At 44.8% G+C, this 21039-nt stretch overlaps 1 protein-coding gene across 4 annotated transcripts in view; it reads right to left on the bottom strand.

The window, feature by feature from the left end:
• Nucleotides 1-10452: 10452 nt before the first annotated feature.
• Nucleotides 10453-21039, bottom strand: part of CARMIL1 (capping protein regulator and myosin 1 linker 1) — a 263150-nt gene continuing 252563 nt past the window's right edge. For 2 of the 4 annotated variants that reach the window (XM_039524735.1, XM_039524736.1), the window contains exons 36-38: nucleotides 19806-19946; nucleotides 15864-16010; nucleotides 10453-11479 (exon numbers count right to left, since the gene is read on the bottom strand). In XM_039524735.1, the coding sequence (XP_039380669.1) occupies nucleotides 11343-11479; nucleotides 15864-16010; nucleotides 19806-19946 (425 nt within the window). In that variant the 3' untranslated portion in view covers nucleotides 10453-11342. The remainder of the gene's footprint in view (nucleotides 11480-15863; nucleotides 16011-19805; nucleotides 19947-21039) is intronic. The other 2 variants (XM_039524737.1, XM_039524738.1) reach the window with 1 other exon arrangement.

Raw genomic sequence — 21039 nt, 5'->3', positions numbered from 1 at the left:
GCTGGGGGGAAAACTGTGTCGAGGGTGGTCTTGGGTAACTGTCAGCATTCAACCGTCACTCCCGCCGGCGGGAACTCTGTTCGCGCACTTTTCCTGTTAGTGACAGCGCGGACGCCACAGCACTCCACTGTGATCATGGAGCCCGCTGCGATCATCGCTGCACTTATGGCCGTTGTCAACTCCTCGCACCTTATCGTCCACCTCTTCAACAGTCAGATGCTGAGAAATCGGGCGAGGAGGCTCCGGCAGCACGGTGAGGACATGAAGTCACAGAGTGGCACAGACCTCTCAGAAAGCACAGTACGCCGCGCCATGGAGATCATGGTGGCAATGGGTCATGTTCATGCTATGGGACAGCGATTCTGGGCCCGGGAAACAAGCACAGACTGGTGGGACCGCATAGTGCTGCAGGTCTGGGATGAATCACAGTGGCTGAGAAACTTCAGGATGCGTAAGGGCACTTTCCTTGAACTGTGTGACTTGCAGTCCCCTGCCCTGAAGCGCAAGGACACCCGCATGCGAGCAGCCCTGACTATGCAGAAGCGAGTGGCCATAGCCCTCTGGAAACTTGCCACGCCAGACAGCTACCGGTCAGTAGCGAACCACTTTGGCGTGGGCAAATCTACCGTGGGGGTTGCTGTGATGCAAGTAGCCAACGCAATCATTGAGCTACTGCTCTCAAAGGTAGTGACCCTGGGAAACGTCCAGGTCATCATAGATGGCTTCGCTGCGATGGGATTCCCAAACTGCGGTGGGGCTATAGATGGGACTCACATCCCTATCCTGGGACCGGCCCACCAGTATATTAACCGAAAGGGCTACTTTTCAATGGTGCTGCAAGCAGTGGTGGACCATAGGGGACGTTTTACTAACATCAACGTCGGGTGGCCGGGCAAGGTTCATGACGCGCGTGTTTTCAGGAACTCTGGTCTCTTTAGACGCCTGCAGGAAGGTAGTTTCTTCCCGGACCACAAAATAAGTGTTGGGGATGTGGAGATGCCTATAGTGATCCTCAGGGACCCAGCCTACCCGCTAATGCCCTGGCTCATGAAGCCCTATACAGGCGCCTTGGACAGTGACAAGGAGCTCTTCAACTTCCGGCTGAGCAAGTGCAGAATGGTGGTGGAGTGTGCTTTTGGATGTCTCAAGGGGAGATGGCGAAGCTTACTGACTCGCTCGGATCTCAGCGAAAGCAATATCCCCATTGGTTATTGCTGCTTGCTGTGTGCTCCACAATCTCTGTGAGAGCAAGGGGGAGACCTTTATGGCAGGATGGGAGGTTGAGGCAAATCGCCTGGCTGCTGATTACGCTCAGCCAGACACCTGTGCATTTAGAAGATCCCAGCGGGAAGCGCTGTGCATCCGGGAGGCTTTGAAAGCTAGGTTCCTCAGGGAGCGGGGTAACCTGTGACTGTTCAGTTGCTTTACAGAGAAGCTGAACCTGCCCCTGCTTCAGTTACTGTTGACTTTCTTCTGCGGTGACATACCCCGTTCACCACATTTCCCCCCTTCCAACACACGTTTAAAAATAAAGTTAATGGAATATTTTTAATTAGCAACGTTTTCGCATTAAAGGGTTGAAACAGGGATGCAGACTGTGGTGGGTAGGGTGTGCAGTGATGTACAGACCGCTTCTACACTCGAGGAATGACAGGCTCCTGCCCCTAGAGCGGTCTGCACTGCCGGACTGGTTGTTTCAACGGAGACTGCCATCCCTCCTTTTCGGGACTCTGTGTGCGGGGGCTATGTGGCCTTGTGGCGGGGAGGACTGGGGGCAGACATTTACAGGTGGGTGTGAAGGAAGGGGTGAGGGGTGCAGGCTCTGGGCTGGGGTGGGGGCGTAGGAAGGGGTGAGGGGTGTGTGGGAAGGGGGAGGAGGTGTAGGGGGATGAGGGCTCTGGCTGGGGCTGAGGGTTTGGGGCATTGGAGAGGCTCAGGGCTATGGTGGAAGGGCAGGGTAAGGGCAGCCTGCCTTGCCATTTGTGGATGGCAGGCGCTAGGACCCTGGGGCACCAGACAGCATTTCTGCGGGGAGCCGCTCTACTGTCAGGCAGGTACGGAGCGCGGCGGGGTGGGGGGGTGGGGAGACCCGTGGGGGCCAGGGCCCGATCCAGGCAGGAGCAGGGGAGAGACCCCTATGCACAGAACATGAAAAACACTTCCCAGACTGACCAGGGTGCCTAGTGACTGCACTGTGTGTGTGACCTGCTGTAGATCCTGCCCCCGTGTATGTATCCAGGTAATGGTGACCATCCTATTCAATTACCAAACCCCTCCCCCCCCCTTCACACAAAGTCTTCTGTAAAGAAACATGACGGAAACAGTAATGAACAGCAAACTATTTTTAATAATCAACTACACAGTGAGGGAACGAAACTGGGATTTGGGCTTGGGTGATCCAGGAAGGGAAGGACTTCTCAAAATTTAGCGTATGAGAGCTTTTTGGTACTTGAGTACTCTGCTGGGATGGAGTGACAGTTTTCACAGCCCCTGGCGCACCTCCTTCTTGTTATTTTGGGTGAGGGGGGTATGGGACTTTGTGGCCGGGGAGGGCAGTTGCAGATACACTGCAGGGGGGCTCTGTCCTCCTGCCTGCGGTCCTGCAGAACATCCACAAGGCGCCTGAGCGTGTCCGTTTGCTCCCTCATTAGTCCAAGCAGTGTTTGAGTCGCCTGCTGGTCCTCCAGACGCCATCTGTCCTCCTGTTCGCTGTGTGAGCGCTGCTGGGAGAGGGTCTCCCTCCACTGGCTCTGCTGGGCCGCCTCAGCTCGGGAGCAGCCCATAAGTTCTGCGAACATCTCGTCCCGTGTCTTTTTCTTGCGCCGCCTAATCTGTGCCAGCCTCTCTGAGGGGCATGCTGGAGCAGGTCGGGATACAGGTGCAGCTGTGTGATGGGAAAAAGGGATTGACTTCCTTATAAAGATACATTTCCGCAAAGAGGAAACATAGTCTAGTCAGTCTCTGTGAACAAGACCATGCACAGCACTCACTCAGGGAAAGTTCGAATTTTCGGAATTCGCTTTCATTGCCTGGGGGATTGCACTGCACACCAGACAAGCGGGGTGGGACAGCAGAATCCGTGGAGCAGCCAGGCATGGTAAGCCAAAAACTTTTGGCTGCTTAAAAGTCAAGGTATACCACTGTCCTCTTGCTACAGGCAATCCTGAAAGCATAAACTCTGCCCCTGTTGCACCCCCTCGCGTCTGTTCCCTGTGAAAGATCCCTGTATAATGCCACTCTGCAGCCTCCACCACGTGGCTGTAAAGTGACGCTCATTGTTATGCAAAGGAACAGTGAAGCACTCCCAATACTAATAGTAAACAAATTACTGTAATTAAATGCAGGAGTCTCCGAGCGAGATCACCCTGAGGAGGGTCACTGAGGCAGATAGAGAGTGCATGCTGCGTGAAAGCCAGCACAAACCAGGGGCCTATGCGGCCATGCTCGTGGAGGCAATGCTCCCGGAGAACCTGATGAAAGCCTGGCGCGGAAAAGTGTGCTACCACGGAGCACCCAATAAGGCAGCTCTCCCCAGGAACCTCATGCGGAGGCTTTTCGATTACCTGCAGGAGAGCTTCTCGGAAATCTCCCAAGAGGATTTCTGTTCCATCCCCATATATATTGACCTTCTTTTCGCATAGTTAATATTCCTGTTCTGTTAGAAAAAATGTTTGCATGTTTAAAGCACTTACCGACTGATCCTTCCCCTGATTCAGGGTCCGGGGTAACGGCTGGGGAGGGTTGGTAGGGGATCTCAGTGAGGGTGATGAAGAGATGCTGGCTGTCGGGGAAATCAGCGTTGTAAGCGCTGTCGACTGCCTCGTCCTCCTCATCTTCCCCGTCCGCGAACATCTCCGAGGAACAGTCCGTCGACAGTATCCCATCGTCGGAGTCCACGGACACTGGTGGGGCAGTGGTGGCAGACCCACCGAGAATGGCATGCAGTGCCTCGTAGAACCGGCATGTCTGGGGCTGGGCTCCGGAGCGTCCGTTTGCCGCTCTGATTTTTTGGTAGCCTTGTCTCAGTTCCTTGACTTTCACGCGGCACTGCGTTGCATCCCGGCTGTATCCTCTGAGTGCCATGGCTTTGGAGACCTTCTCGTAGGTCTTTGCATTCCGTTTGTTGGAGCGCAGCTCCGAAAGCAGACTCATCGCCCCACACAGCAATGAGATCCAAGACTTCCTGGTCAGTCCATGCTGGGGCCCTCTTTCTACTCTGAGATTGCATGGACACCTCTGCTGGAGAGCTCTGCATCGCTGCCAGTGCTGCTGAGCTCGCCACGACGTCCACACAGGAAATGAGATTCAAACTGGCCAGACAGGAAAAGGAATTCAAATTTCCATGGGGGCTTTTCCTGTGTGGCTGGTCAGAGCATCCAAGCTCGGACTGCTGTCAAGAGCGTCAACAGAGTGGTGCACTGTGGGATAGCTCCCGGAGCTACTAAGGTTGATTTGCATCCACACCTAGCCTAATTCGACATGGCCATGTCGAATTTAGCGCTACTCCCCTTGTCGGGGAGGAGTACAGAATTCGAACTAAAGAGCCCTCTATGTCAAATTAAATGGCTTCCTGGTGTGGACGAGTGCACGGTTAATTCGAATTAACGCTGCTAAATTCGAATTAAAGTCCTAGTGTGGACCAGGCCTAAGACATTCCTTGCTCCAAAGAGCTTACTAAGGCCTGGTCCACACTAAAAAGGGGGTTCGAATTAGGGTACGCAAATTCAGCTACGGGAATAGCGTAGCTGAATTCGAAGTACCCTAATTCGAACTACTCACCCGTCCAGATGCGGCGGGGTCGAACTCCGCGGCTCCCCCGTCAACTCCACCACCGCCGTTTGCAGTGGTGGAGTACCGGAGTCGACCGTGGCGCTTCCGGAGTTCAAACTATCGCGACTAGATCAGACGCGATAGTTCGAACTCCGCGTCGACCCGCGCGGTGAGTATGGACCTGCCCTAAGAAAGAGGCAGACGACAATATAGAGGAAAATAGTTCAGGTTATGAAGTGGCTGGAAAGATTGTTGGTGAAAACAAGCTAAGGAAGATTCCTTGAAGAAAAGAGTTCTAAGAGATGTTTGTTCAAATGCTACTGTGACAGTCTCTATCTCACATGGGGTTTGAACTGGGGACCTCCAAAGCTAAAAGCTTGAGCTCAAGGGCCACAGCTTTCCAGCTGGAGTGGTAAATTCTCATGTTCTGCTGATCAGGCTCAGAGGGAGACCGATCTCACACACTCACCAGTGGGTTATGTTACCAGACAGCGACACAATCCATCTGAGAGACGCAGTCTAGTAATAAAACATTTAGCATTCATCCTCTTCCTAAACCCTATAGAAGTAATGGTGGCCTGACCATAATATTAGGATCCAGGATCTCATAGACTCTAAGGCCAGAAGGGACCATCATGATCATTTAGTCTGACCTCCTGCACATTGCAGGCCACAGAACCTCACCCACCCACTCCTGTAACAGACCCTTAACCTCTGGCAGAGTTACTGAAGTCCTCAAATCATGATTTAAAGACTTTATGTTACAGACAATCCACTGTTAACACTAGTTCAAACCTGCAAGTGACTCTGTGCAGCATGAGGCATGGAAGGCCAAAAAAAAATAATCAGAACTCCGCACTGAAGTCCCTGCGAGCTACATCTACAACCTTAGACTGTTTAAGACTCCACAGAAACTACTTTCTCAACATGATCTTGAACAGCTGCAGAAGAGTGCTGACAATAAACCTTTGAATACTGCACAAAATAACCCTCACCACCTGATTTTCACCTTGTTATAACATCACTCTAGCTGCAGGAGGAACTGCAAGCCGAAAAGTTAGCCTTCAAGTGTTTTACCAGACCAGCTAAGGTTAGGTTCTGGTGCCATTCTTTTCCAGAGCTGGGTCAGTCTTTCACCGACTACCTATAACAAACTACCAGTGATGAGTTTGCCAGCTGCAGGTGTATACATCTATCCTCCCTGCTCAATCCTGTTCCTGCTCTGTTCTCATATACAGGAAGCCATGTGAAAATTTGCCAAACTTCTGCACTGTACCCTGGCCTGGGGACCATGGGATATTCTCTGCACTATCATGCAGGAGAATGCATTCAGCAACTCTGGTTTCTTGTTCCATGAGGAGAAGAGAGGGTTGCCACGTATTGCACAGCCAAAGCCATCCAACAAAACTAACCTGCTCAGAAGAGAGTGTAAAGAGGTTTGGAAGGATCAGATTTGTCAGCAAATGCTATTTTTTCATTGGTTTGTGAGTATACGATAACATCATTTCCCTGTGTAATAATAAAAATGTAGATACACAAAGAAAGAAAAATGCTTGAGAACTTGCTAGAGTTTGATTTAATGATATTTACCGTGTAAACTTTGACATGTGATATTGACAATTTGGGGTTTTAACGGTTAGAAAGCTTTAACGTTTTGAATCATAACATCTGTCATTAAATAATTGTCTAACCCCCATAATTTTCCAGAACAGTTAAAGTGTACAATCAGCAAAAAATGAAAAAAGTGTACAACCTATAGTTTTGCACAACTATGAAAACTTAAATAGATGGAAATAAAACATTTCTTAAAAATAATATCCATAAAAATGTTTAAAAAATAAAAATTGAATTCTGCCACGCCTAACTATAGCCCATCCTTGGCTGGAGGGTGCACTGAAGGAGTTAAAGATTTTACCAGAGGAAAAGGATGTTCCTACCTGCAGTGAGCACAGTGTTTTAACCTGCCAGTATCTAACAGTGCCTACTTAAGTAACAATGCATACATGGCCTTAGGGGCAGGAATGCCTGGCTGCTTTGATGAGCTTATACTTCTTGGCTAGAAATAACTTACTGCATCCCCCCTCTGGTAATTCACTGTGGGAAGTTAGCTCCGAGTTAGGTGTTTCTTCTGGAGGTTCAGATGTATTGCGACTAGTGAGAAGGGCAGGAGGTGGCAATGAGATGGAGAGAGAGAAAAGAGTAAGAGGGAAAAGAAGCACAGGGATGCAGAAAAAAGGGTTTCCAATAATGAGGTGAGATGAGGAAAATCATAAAAAGGAGAGGAGGACTTTCAATCTACTGAAATATGGGTTAAAATGCTGAAGTGACTATAAAAGCAGAGTTAGTGGGTGTTAATGGACACACACACACGCACAGGTGAAGGAATTATAAGTAATTATCCAAGTATTGTGGCCTACAAATTTGTCATCCTGTAGACCCACTGGCAACACCATTTGGGCATTTAACTGGGCTTAGGTTGCTTTTATTCAGACATAGCCACACTGTACCTCCCAGGCTCTGTTGTACTTAACATCAGCCCAGACGTTTGGGCTTTCTTTTTTTCATATAAATAGTACAATTTAAAATGGTATTAGGACTGAGGAACAACTGCATGAAGTAAATAGTCAAGGGCATTGTTTTTGACAATGTTTACATTCTAAGCAAAGAGAAAAGGTTATTATCCAATTTGTACAGCAATTTTCATCCAGAAGAAACCCAAATAATTTAGCAGACTCTTCAGAGGGAGCATTCAGTTTCCATATCCCTGAAATACAGCTGCTCTCTGTGGGGTGTAAAGGACTGTCAATCCAACACCTTATATAAGCATAAGAGACTGAAGTCTTCTGTCCAGCCATATAATGGCAATGGCAGTGCAAGTTTTCCCACCCTGCCTCACCCCTGAACAACAGGGATTCACTCGCCAGGGACAAGATGGCTTCTTTGGTCTCCATGCCCATTCAGTCTTTGGCCAGTCTACTGAGACTGCTAGCAAGAGTGTAGTTAGCCTGTTGCATTGGTGGTTTGTGACCTCTCAAGTTATTGGCAACTGAACCACTGTTAGCTGGTGACAACTTCTGGTCACTACTCATCTGGGCTGTATTTGTCAATAATAATCTGTGCCACAAGTTTTCCTTTAGGAGAAGGGAAGAACAGCTTCACTATTTAAAAGCACAGGATACATTTAGATAGGCAGAGTGTAATTACCAATGCTGGGCTATGGTATCCCAGGGTTAACACTTCTGGTCATGTGAAAAATATGGAAGCTTTAATGAGCAGAACTGGTCAGGATCACACTTTTATGTCTCATCTGAAAAACATTCCCAGTCTAGCAGAACTTTTGTAATGTTTTCTTGCAAAATTCTATTCAGTAGGTACTGTGCGTGTAACAGGAACCAAAAATCAGATAATCTTATCAGCATATTCAATTAAGGGAGAAATAAAACAGCCCTCAGTGACAGCAAGGGCTTGTGATGTGAAAGGGGCACTCAGGCAAAGTAGAAGGTTTATGTCTAATGGGCCAAATTAATCCCTGGTTTATTCTGGGATAGTGGGTTTGTGGGTCAACCAACCTAAAAATAGGATTTCCAAATGGTCGCAGATCTCCTTTTAGAAAGCAGATATTCACCACCGGGATCCCATCCTACATATGGGAATGTTTAAAAATACTAACAATTTATCATCTAACCTCTAACCTGCTGTTTTGGGTGGCATCATTGAGAAAATGGTGCTGAAGCAATTCAAGTCACATCTTGATCTGATAGGTATGTTTGATTCCTGTCTGTTTTCAGATAGGGAGATGTTCTTGTTATCTGTGATTCATGATCTCCGTCTAGTGATGGACACATGAATGGAGTCATTGCTGATGGTTAGACCAATCAGCAACTTTTGCTAGCATTGACAATATGTTTTTGTTGACTTTTTTGTAGAGCCTTTAAAGAATGGATGTTGGGGAGGGATCCGTAAGAGGGCTCAGTCCATCCACTTTGACAGGTCTACTCAAATCATAAATGCTAAGATCACCCTATTAATTCTATCCACTGGCTCCCTCCTTCTCTACTACATCAAAGATGAGCTTCTTGGACTTATCTTTAAAGCCCTTCACAACTTACCCATCCCCTACTTGTCTGCCTCTATCCTAGCATGTCACTTGCCCCTCTTTTCTACTCCGCCAAGGATTCCAGCATCCATCACCTACCTGTCTCCACTCACACCTTCTCCCTTTCTTCCATGTCCTCACTTATGCATAACACCCTTTCCAAATCCCTCTGTAGAGCCTCTGCCCTCCTGAAGACCCACTTGTACTTCTACTATTATATTTTCACAATAAATCATCAGCTCTTCATGGCTAGACAGGCAGACAATAGGATCACACCTATCATTATTACTGAATTATAGTTTAAGAAATTCTTTTGACTTGAAATGCACACAGAGTCACATTGCAACCACATGCTCCAATTACTGTGACCCACATCTATGGTCATCTTCCCTCCAGCTATTTGTTACATCTTTATGTTGCATATTGGGTTAGATTGTAAACTCTTCAGGACCAGGACTTTCTTTTAATAGGTGTCTATACAGCACCCAGCATGATTCTTATTAGGACCTCTGCACACTTTTTAACAGTTGAGAGGCAGTGTTGCGGCCAATGAGAGCTGCAGGTGCGGTGCCTGCGGACGGGGCAGTGCACAGAGCCACCTGGTCGCGCCTTCACGTAGGAGCCGGAGGGGGGACATGCTGCTGCTTCTGGGAGCTGCTTGAGGTAGCCTGCACCCCTGCCCTCCTCCCATGCCCCAACCCCCTGCCCTCCGAACCCCTCAGTTCCAGCCGGTGCACCCTCCTGCAGCCCAAACCCCTCATCCCCAGCCCCACCCCAGAGCCTGCACCCCCAATTGAAGCCCTCACCACCCCCGTGCCCCAACCCCCTGATCCCCCTCCTTCACCCTGAACTCCTCATTTCTGGCCCCCCCGCAGAGCCTGCACCTCCAGCCAGAGCCCTCACTCCCGCCTGCACTCAAACCCCAATTTCATGAGCATTCATGGCCCCCCCATACAATTTCCATACCCAGATGTGGCCCTCAGGCCAAAAAGTTTGCCTACCCTGTCACAGAGTCATAGAAAGTGAAGGTCAGAAGGGACCACTTGATCAACCAGTCTGACCTCCTGTGTACCACAGGCCACAAACATCACCCGGCACCTGCACACTAATCCAGGGCAGTGGAGAATCAGATCCCCTGGAAATACAAAACATGGGCCCGATCTTACAAACACGCAGGTGAGTGACTTTACTCATTGAAGTAGCCACAGTGAAGTCAGTGGAATTACTCATCTGACTAAAGCTGCTCACATGCTTAATTCTTTGTAGAATTCAGGCCCTCTGCTTGTAATGCAGTTCGGCGTACACAAACTGGATGTAACTGGTGGCTATTTGCCTGTGGGAAATATGCTTTACCTGAAGGTCATGAGCAAAGCCATCAACATATGTGTCCTGAAACAGTTTTATAAAGAAAACTATGAAGCATTTCATGTCCATCTGCAACAGGAAGATATCTGTTACTATGGAAATTTTAAAGCATTTTTTAAAAATTGTAACCCTTGTCTATAATGACACACTAACATCATTCAAACATATGAACCAAAATATGATAAACAAAATAGCTTTATACCTAGAAACAGAGACTGATATTTCAGTTGTAAAATCATTTTTATTGGTACAAATATACACATGAATAAAATCGCTTCAACCTGTAATGCAAGTGAATGTCTGTGAAATATGCAAAAACAAGCAGAATTGTTTTTACAGGCATCAAATTATTTTTCTCTTAGAATTACACATTAAAAGTAAGCTAATATGCAGACAGAACTTAAGAAGGCCTCTAGAAAACACCAATATTAATAAAATGTCAATTGCTCTCATTCCAATCAACTATATACATTAATGCGGAAGCATAAGATTTCATTCAGATTCTCCTGTGTTGTGCTTTCTGACAGTACACAAATGTAAGCATTTGAGTTTTATGTACAACACAACAGGAAGAAAGAAGGTCCCTAGGGAAGAATGTAAAAACCATACTCAAGCATCTAATATATATATAATTTATACAAATTATTTGATTAGTGTGCTCTGTTAATATAAATTACAATGTGCAATTTCATACCGCAAGAATATATTTATAGGTAAGTCACGTGCAGATTTGACACATTTACATTCAGCAGTACAACACTTTACCTGCTGTACAGTGTATTAGTGTAAGACAGTGTCCAGTTATTTGCTTTGCTTCTAAATGCCCTAATGCAGGGTGTTCTTTGTAGCTGCTTCAGAGAAATTCAAGTAGAGTACATGATATAATTGCTGGCTTTAGCAAAGGCATGGAAGGGGAGGGTCTGAAATCATACATAACAGAAGGTAAAGACCAAATCAATGCATACTGATTGTATTGTAAATCATGATCATTTAGGTGGATACACGAAAATGCATCCGGGGTTAAACAATGGCTGGTAAACAGAAGAGTCATTGATTGTTGTATCCAGATTGTTACGAAGGATCTTGCACTACCAAGCATTTGTACTGATAACTAAACAAAAATAAATTCTTTATCTGCTTCTTCTCCAGAGTCACTGGACTTGCTTCCCTGCTGGCCATCTTTACTTAAGGACCTCTGTCTTTGTTCTTGGTATTCATGGGTCTGGTGTCCAGGGCTTCTTTTTGGAGCTGTATAAAATATGGAAGCAGGTCTTACTATTGATATCACAAGGGGAAAAAGGACATTAGCACACTCGGGTCCTGCTCCTACTCCCCATGAACTCAATAGAAGCTTTACCATTTCCCTCCACTATGACTGGTGTGGGCCCTTTGTTATTAAAACTAGAAAGGGGAGGGAGGAAGAAAAGGAAAAGAACTTCGTACCAATGTCAGTCTGCAAACAGGGAAAGTTTTGGTTTGAGATCTAAAACAAAGCACTATGCAGTATACAATTAAAATGATGATTTGGATAAAAGTTTCCTAAAATTTATAATTGAAACACTTAAGTCAATGCCATTTCAAGATTAGCACTTTCTCCAGGTGTACGTGTGTCTGGCATGATGTACCCACAAGTTCTCGGGGACACTCACAATAACCCCCAAATCAGTAGTTTGGATTATCTATCTCACACACACACACACATTTGCCCTTCCGTTGTGTCACTGGATGACTGCATTTGCTTTCCAGTGATTCAACAGCATGACTGCATCTGAGAACAAAATTTGGCCATTAGCACTGAAGTTTAAATATCAGACCACACCCAATGGAAAATATGAAGGATAAAGTGGGAGTGAAGAAAGAAGAGTAGTAAAACTAGCATACTAGATCTAGCAAAATTAGATTGAAAAGTTCAACTGCTGAACTACAGCATATTGTCAATTAAGTGACAGTGAAATCACCACCTATTTAAATGGGCACTAAATGACCTCAGCCCAGCATTCTAAAAGCTCGAGTCAGAAGTATTTCTCGTAATGTATAAAAGTGAAACTGGTTTGTAAAGAACTTTTTTAATGCTAGTGAAGATTTCTGATCTGACTGCTAACTAAAATAACTTGAAATGAATGGGAGTTTTACCATTGACCTTAAGGGGAGTGGAACTGGGGCAATGCTGAGCACTTGAAGAAAATGCCACACTTCACTTTCAAATGACATTTTAAACATTTAGGAGACCCATGGGGATGTCTCCCTTTGTTGCAAGTCATCTCCTCCCACCCTATTAAACAAAACATTTTAGTTAAAATAGCTTCTACTCTTAGCATCATCAAATCTGCACATCTTGCTTATCACATAGGCTGCTTACATTTGGTGTGAAATGTACCAAGGCGCCATCATCTCACGTAACTAGAACTTTTCCCACACATTATTCATCCAAAGCCTTATCTGAAAAATTGCCCACTTTGTCTATACCAGTGCAGTCCCATCTGTAGTAGCAGCTAGTGTAGACAAGGCACTGGCAGCTGTTCGAGTCCCCCACTCCCACGTTGTACACACCTGCTGTGAGTAGATTTGGCCAACGTAGTGCTTAAAATGCCAACAGCTGCCTGCCTACACTAGTTTTCCCAGCACTGCTAGTGGGGATGGAGCTGTATAGCCATTAGCAGCAGTGGAGAATTTTTCAAAAAGAAGCCTAGTGTAGACAGGAGGACATCTGCAGAAGTGTTGTTCCAACTCCATTCAAAGGCTGTATTCTCTCTAAATCTTTCCATGAATACCTTCCACATGATCAAACTCACCATAACAACAAGTTTTACTCCTATCGTTTGAATGGCACCTAGGGCAAGACCTTTGGAAAGAGAATCTGGGCCAGATTCACCATACTGTCCAAGCTCCATTTGGAACAGGAGTGTATAGAGGGCAAAGGTGCCTTTTAAGTAATGTTTTGCTTCCCTGTATTTTGGGGTTATCTGGGACTGGTTTACCCCTGGTGTAGCCTCAAGTCTGCTCTAAATTGTGCCAGTTTTTAAACGGCTACACTGGTTGGCTACACTGACCAATAACGCCTGCAGTGCACTGTGCTCCTCTCCAGTGGGACTAGGTGGTGCAGAGCTGTCCTGCTAACCCCAGCAGAGGTATTCCCTGAGGTATGATGCTGCTAGATATACAGCCCCTGCCACCAAGGTGCAGAGGGGTAACAGCACAACACAGAAGCTGGCCTCACGTCCTTATTCTCTCTATAAAGTTCCATGCATGCCTGTGGGCTATAGGGTTATATAAGAACATAAGAACAGCTGTACCAGGTCAGACAAAGGTCCATCTAGCCCAGTATCTGTCTACCAACAGTGGCCAATGCCAGGTGCCCCAGAGGGAGTGAACCTAACAGGCAATGATCAAGTGACCTACAAAGGAAAGTTAAAAAAACAACAACTGGGCATGTTTGTTTAGCATATAAAAATGCGAACAAATAATGACATTATTTGCTTCTGTACAAGTTTTATTTAGACCACCAATAGCACATTTCTGGATCTCTAGTGTGAGGGAAATTTAAAAAAAAATAAACACTCTCCACCACTAGGGACAACTGTACATATCTCACACAATTCTGCTTATACACGGAGTGCATCGTGCCTGCCCAGCTATCAGTGTGACACTCCAAACGATGGTAGCCAAAATATGGAAATAAAAGTAAGTAGCAATTATGCAGCAATTTTCATCCACAGGGCAAACATCGTCATCCCAGGTTTGCAGATGGGGAAAGTGAGGCAAAAAGAGGCTAAGTGCCTTGCATGTGGTCTCACAGTGAGTCGGTGACAGAGTTGTTATAAAATCCAAGCCTCCAACCCCCAGACACATGATCAATCCACTAGTGCGCAGACTTCAGTACCCGAAAAAGTATGTTATAAAGAAATGGGTACTATGTCCCTTATTATTGTATTTCTTTTAAGACTCCAAGAACTGTCAGACTGCAAACAGTATCTCTTGATTTGCCACATCTTGCAACAACATCCTGCTCTTTCATGTAGCAAATGTCATGATAAACTGATATATAACAGTGCCTACGTCCCATTTTCAAAAGCAACTTATAAATGAGACTTATGCTTCTAAGTTTCTTTTGAAAATAGGACTTAGGCACTGTTGAAAGTTTTACCCAGACATATCCTCTCTCCTACTGTTCACTCACACCTCTGCCAAAGGCTGAAACTCAGCTTACCATAGCAGCTATTTTATTCTGTGCCATAACATTATGGGACTGGGAAATTTATCCAGAATGGTGCTGACATATTGCACTGGACATGGAAACCCAGATTCTGCAATCTGATTTGTGCAGGGAGATAGATCCCTGCACCCTTGCAGAGTACCACTGAAGTCAAGTCAGTGTGGCTCTGCAGTGACACAGGGATACACTTGCACAGATCCCATTGCACGACTGGGCCTTGGATATTCACTATCTATGATAACTATCTTAAAGCTGGATCTAATACCAAGAATGTGGAGAATGAAAGTTTGATTATGATGGGGATAAAAAAAATATGACTCACCTAAAGGGGAATTCTCAAATTCAAGTACATTAAGTTTGATTCCTCCCAAGAGAAAAGATCGATTTGCATGGTAAGACAGAAAAAAAGTCTATTTTCTTTAAAGAAAATAACATAAGTAGTGGAAGAAATACAGACAGAGGCTATGAAATGATCACATGAGATGTAGCTAAAAAAGTTTAGATGAATGAAATTGTACATTAGTGTCAAAATACTTTCTTAAACCAAGTCATTTTGAATCATTTATATTAATCAGTTATGAGAGGTAATGAGAAGCACACAACATTTTGAGAACAATACTTACTGTAAGGTATTTTAGAAATACATGCTTTCAAGCAAGTTATGAAAATAGTTTATTTCAATAATTTTACAGTAAATTAAAGCTACTCCTCAGTAAAATCTTAAGCACGGAGCAGAGTTTGCTTTTCAGTTTAAGAACCAATACTCCAGTCATTCTAGTAAGGTTCTGTAACCAAATAAAAAGACTACGCTCTCAAAAGGGTCAGTGAGTGATGTGCTAAAACTGGCACTAACAACATTTAATCTGAAATGGGCACAGCCCTGGCTGGCCTGGGACAGCTGACTTGGGATTGCAGGGCTCAGGCTACGGGAGTATAAAATAGCAGTGTAAACTTTCAGGCTTGGGCTACAGCTCAGGCTGAGAGCATGAGAGGGGGCAGGGACTCAGAGCCTGAGCCTGAATGTCCACTCTGCTACTTTTACTCCACAGCCTGAGCCCTGCGAGCCTAAATCAGCTGATCAAGGCTTCGATGCTTGGTGCTGCGGGTTTTTTAATCGCAGTGTAGTCCTCTCAGTCAGAGAATTTCAATATGCATTGTGATAGCTTTCAGTGCTTGTCAGTGTGGAGAGAGAATGCACACACATTTCTAATTTGGATAACATCTGCCTTTAGAGAAAGAGGTTCCAGTGGGAGCACAGAAATGATGGATGTCCCATTAGATTTACTGCTCTCATTTTTTGGTGGCAAACCAAAACACTTATCAGTTTCTCTGCTGTTATTTTCTATATGCATCTTTACCTTTGTTAGTGCCAGTTGTTAAACACTGTGCCAGTGAAAAATGAAAATGGAAGGTTCTAACCAGTTGTTGGCTGTGACTTCCTGTGCCCAAGTGCATTCACTTCCTCTTCTGCACTGGTAGAGTACTGCCTTGAAGCTCTTTCCCCTCCACTGGCTGGCTTGTCACAGTCAGGAGCTGTATCTCTTTTGTTATACTCTCCTGTTTGCTCTAGCAGGGAAAAGGGATTCATTTAGATCCCTCAAACGTTATGTATAAGCCACATATGGAAGGTAATGGTTCATAAAAAGACAATTTTATCTTATCCACTCCATCTAATCAGTAATATGCTCTGTAGTATGTTACTCCAGGGTAGTAGTCTACAGAGTCTGATGCATGTTTAACTTAATTGGCAGAGTTATCTGCATTTGTTGATATTACAGAATTCAGCAGCTAATCTATGGAAATGCAATGTAAAAAGAGGTGTATTTTGTGATTACCCCAAATAGTGTAGTTGTAGTCATTAACATAAGAGGATTTTATAATCTAAGTAATTTCCACCTGCCTTCTCAATGGATATAATCATGTTTACCAAGAAACAATCTGGGAAGATTTGCAGCGATTTACCAGTTTAAGGAGTCAGTTAAGCATGCTAGTCTGAAAAAGAGGCACAGAATAAAGAAACAGGAGTAACTGAAGTGAACAAGTACCGTAGTAATAAATGAAAAAGATAACTGGATACAAAAACCAAACAGAAGCATAATTTTCTATGTTCCCCAGGCAATTCTAATTTAAATAACTGATAAATGGTCTATTTTGCGTGGGAGATAAATCACGGACTCAAGGACTGGGAAATCCTATTTTTGCAATCACAAATTATTTGTGAACAATGTTCTCAGTTTTCCATAGTTGCAATCAAAACTGTCTACTGAATCATGTCTCTTGTGGAGTCAAGTTCTAAGACAGCGAGGAGTGGAGAAATCATCAGCATGGCTGACTCCCTTTAAGAACAAGAATTTGTGGACTATTTCAAATAACCCTACTGATTGACATACACAAACATACAGTAATTCAAAAACTGCCTTAGATAACTAAACTTTATTTAATAGTTGTAATCCTCAAGGTCTTCACTATACAGGAGTAAGTAAATACTGGGGTAACTGTATTTATTTATTTAAAGCAGAACTGGTGAGATTTTAAGGGGCACCACTGTATCTCTCAATTTTAACTTCTCTTTCTCCATATCCAAAGCCCACAGAAGTTAAGGGAAAGAGTCTCACTGACTCCATCAGGACCCATATGCATATTGCAGCACTATCGAAATGGTCAACTCACATTCTGCTGGGTTGAGAGAAGCAGTACCTTACAATTGCCTGCTGATGTAGATAGCCAGGCACTTCTGGAGTAGCAGGAGCACTCCAGCCACAATCACTTCTCCTCACTTCTCTCACATGCCCCTTTGCTGAGTGCGGCTGGCAAAGGAGCAGGGTATTCAGATTTCACACGAGCTGGGAGCTATCCCACATCTTCTTACACAATGTTATTGCTACATACATGCGGTAACAAGCTCTGTTACATTTTCTGGCCACTTTCTCATCAATTTGTAAGCTAAAGCCTCTGTTTTATTAGGAAGTAATGCAGAGACTCTCTCTACTTTCCAGTGTGAGGAAGGGACTATGATAAGTATTTCCAGGTCCCAATCCTTGGGTCCAGCGAAGCTGGTCTCAGTGCAAGACCCATGGGGGTAGGAAGGAAGGTTTCACTATGCTACCTTTGCAATCTCCCAATTCCCAGAGCTGATGGGGGCCGATTTGGCCCTGGAGCCAGTTAGAGCAGCTCCCTAGGGTCCATTACACTGGTCATGGATTGTTGCATGCTCTGGCCGTGCTCCCAGCATAACGCCAACACAGAAGGAGCGCAGGGTAGGGGATGTAAAGCTAGCTATGCCGGCTTTATACAACTCAGGGACTCCCCAGTTGCCCCACTGGGACAGCTTTATGGTTCCTTTGGGCTGCCAGTGTGGCACATAAGGGCTCAAGTGTGAGTCACGATCTGGATAGAGACCCTTTATACTGGTGATGTTCTGTTTTCCTGAGCAGTGCAATATTGTGTTTAGTTCACGAGTCTCCACAAGCTATGATTTGACACAAGGACATCCAGACAGCCTGGGCTGCACCTCTAGGAGGCACAACACAGAACTTACAGTCCAGGGGGATGGCGGGGAGGGGAAAAGTGATTTTAAGCCACTTTTATGTCCTCCTGATCCTGCGTTGCTTCTGGGGTTGAAACAGCACCTGGAGTATTTCAGACAGCCCTGGGGGCTTAAGCTATGAGCATTGTTCACAAGCTCCATAGTACTGCCATGCCCCATTCCGGCACAACCTCTATGCCAGGATTCATAAGGGGGTCCTTGGGAGACAGCCTGGCTGTCTTCTGCAGTGCCTGTGCCAGAGGAATTCTCTCTTAGCTGGAACTCCTGAGCCCTGTTACACTGCTCTGGCCCTTTTATCTGATTTACAGGTCTGACGTCTACACTGTTTCAAAGACCCTGGTTTGTATTAGCTGGTGATCTCCACAAAGATAATGAGAGTTGCATGCAATTTACTGTGCTGAGCTGGATTTCTATGGATATGTCTACACTGAGATGTAGGCCCGTGCTTGAGTGCAGCTCAAACTCAACAGCCCTTGCATCTACACTGCAACTGCACTAACTCAGATCTAGGGTCCCAGTAACCTGCAGGGCTGAAGAGTCCAAGCTCAAATTAAGCCAGGACCGAGGGTCTGAGCCCTATCACTTTGCAGTGTAGACACAGCCCCTCTTGTTTAGAGTCCTGGAAGTCAGCCAGAAGTATCACACAATTCCCTGGGAAAACTTCCTTAGTCCTGTCTCAACAATATTCAATCTACTCTGCTGAAAATGGCAGCCAACCCCCTTTTGCAAACAGCAGCAGCTCAGGTCAATGTTAACCCATTCTCTTCTGGTCACCGATTTGCAAGCACACTATCAGAGAGCTGTCTGGGCTTCGAATGGAGAGCAAACCGACCAAGCCTTTTGCAAAGTGAACGTGCAGGACTGGCTGTCAAGTTTTCCCACAGTGCGCCATGGCGCATGGCCTAGAGCAGCCACATTTCAGGGGTGTGTGGGGGAGGTTTTAGGGACTCTGCGATATGGTTACTTTGACTCAGATCCGCGCACTGCAGTGTGGACACCAAAGCCCTAAGTTCGAGCACAGGTTAGAAAAGGCTTAATACAGGGTTAAAATATAACGTACTCAAGCCCAGGGTTCTCGAACACGGATCAGTTCTCTAACACACTCTCGAACACTGACCCTGGGATTACATTGCAGTGCAGACATACCCTGTAACTCCCTTGTCTCCCTACTCCTCTAAGAGGAAGCCAATTCAGTGTGACACACACAGCACAGCACAGCAGCAACAGCTGGAATCCAAAAAGTGAGGCCAAGAGAAGAAAGTGGTTTACGGAATCCCCTAGAAACTCTAAATGTTCAGAGCTCTTGCTCAAGCACCCTGACGTACTGAGCACGTGTTTGACATGAACTCAACAGAGTGCAATGATCCCAGAGGGGAGACAGAGCCACCAAGCAGACTAGAAAAAGAAATTTAACCACTCCAACCAGCTCACCAAGGTAGTCACATTTACCTTTTTGTGAGTAATACACATCCCCAGCCTGATTTTAACTGACTAAGGTATAACGTAGATGACACAAGTGTCACTTACTTCATGTTTCTATTGTTGTGGTTTCACTGTAAAATGGCTACATTACATTATATTATATTAATATTGACATCGGATTTATTTCTCCTCTTTTGATCAAACTGTATGAAATAGGACAGGAGGGAAAATACTGACCCACGAGTTATCACACACCATTTTCCTGTTTCCTATCCCAAAGTACAAAGCAAAGAAACCAGGAAATCATGTTTGGTTTATTCTGAAGAGGTACTCATTAACCGAGTCAGGCCAGGCAAAGGATATTGGGACAGTGACGATATCAACAATCTTACCTTCTTGAGAAAATGATCTGATAGCAGGCTGGGGGCTGCTTTGACCATCTTTTTCTTTCTCAGAAGGAACTTTCTTTAGCACAGGTGGAAGCAGAGCAACTTTAGGGGAACCAGGGCCCGATGGAGACTCTGGGATGTCCTCTGTGGAAATACCACACACACAAGCAGATGCATTATATTTCTTGCTAGACAGCTTCCAAGAACACCATCCACATAGCAGACAATTTTAATGAACTATTTAAAAAAACAATACACAGCTAACAATATGCAGGATGTATTCAGTGTTTTAGCTATGCTAGAATTTGGGGCAAACAGGAAGTCTTAGACTCATAGATTCTAAGGCCAGAAGGGACCATCTTACAAGGTTAAGAGAGAATCCTTGATGGTACTCAACCCTTCTGGAAGAATTTTACTAGCTAGCAAGCTTAATCAGGAGGTATAAATTAGTGAAAACATCCACTAATATACAGTAGTTAATTGTTTTGCTACAGCTGTTGATTATCTTGTAGACCTGAATTTCAACTCCTAATGTGTTGATTTATTATTGAAGCACAAATAGAAATCTGAAAAGACCAACCTAATTTTATTGTAGGGCTAGAAGAGAATGATGCAATTAATAAAGAAAAGTTAAAGAAAATTATTCAGAAATTTCTTTAAAAATTGTTTTGTCACACAGATATTTCTAATCATCTTGACAATGTGACAAATGAATCAAGTTTAAATTATAAAAATAAAAGCAAACTGAACTTTCATAAGTAGTCTACAGAACTCTATAGTTTTGAAGGGAATACTATAGCTTCTTCAATACACCTCTTTTTCTAACAAAAAAAAACCATTTCTCTTTTGAACTTTGAAGAAATCTCAGATATTTTTTATTTTTTTTAAGCAATTGGATAACTGACAGACACTCTCTCAGTGGTGTGATGTGCATTATACATGCCATATAAATATGACAGTGATGCTTTGTATGTAGACCCCGTACAGATACAATGTCTCTGTCATGAACTAGGTTGCCTGAACTAGGTGGAGGTGGGAGAAGTAAGTTCTTAGGAAGCATTGACTGACATTATGTGTATGTTTAGAACATGAGTTCACTGAAACAAGTATTGGAAAAGAATGGGGGTTTGCCTTACCAATGAGTGGTCATCACAAAGGAAACTGCAATTTTGGTCTAGACTATGGAATGAGATAATCCTCCAAATGCTACTTAACATTTGAACTGACAAAGCTCGTG

Source organism: Mauremys reevesii, linkage group 2 (genome assembly GCF_016161935.1).
Source record: "Mauremys reevesii isolate NIE-2019 linkage group 2, ASM1616193v1, whole genome shotgun sequence".
NCBI classification, from domain to species: Eukaryota; Metazoa; Chordata; order Testudines; family Geoemydidae; genus Mauremys; species Mauremys reevesii.
The sequence above is the reverse complement of the archived record's forward strand: the minus strand, read 5'-3'. Positions and strand labels throughout refer to the sequence as shown.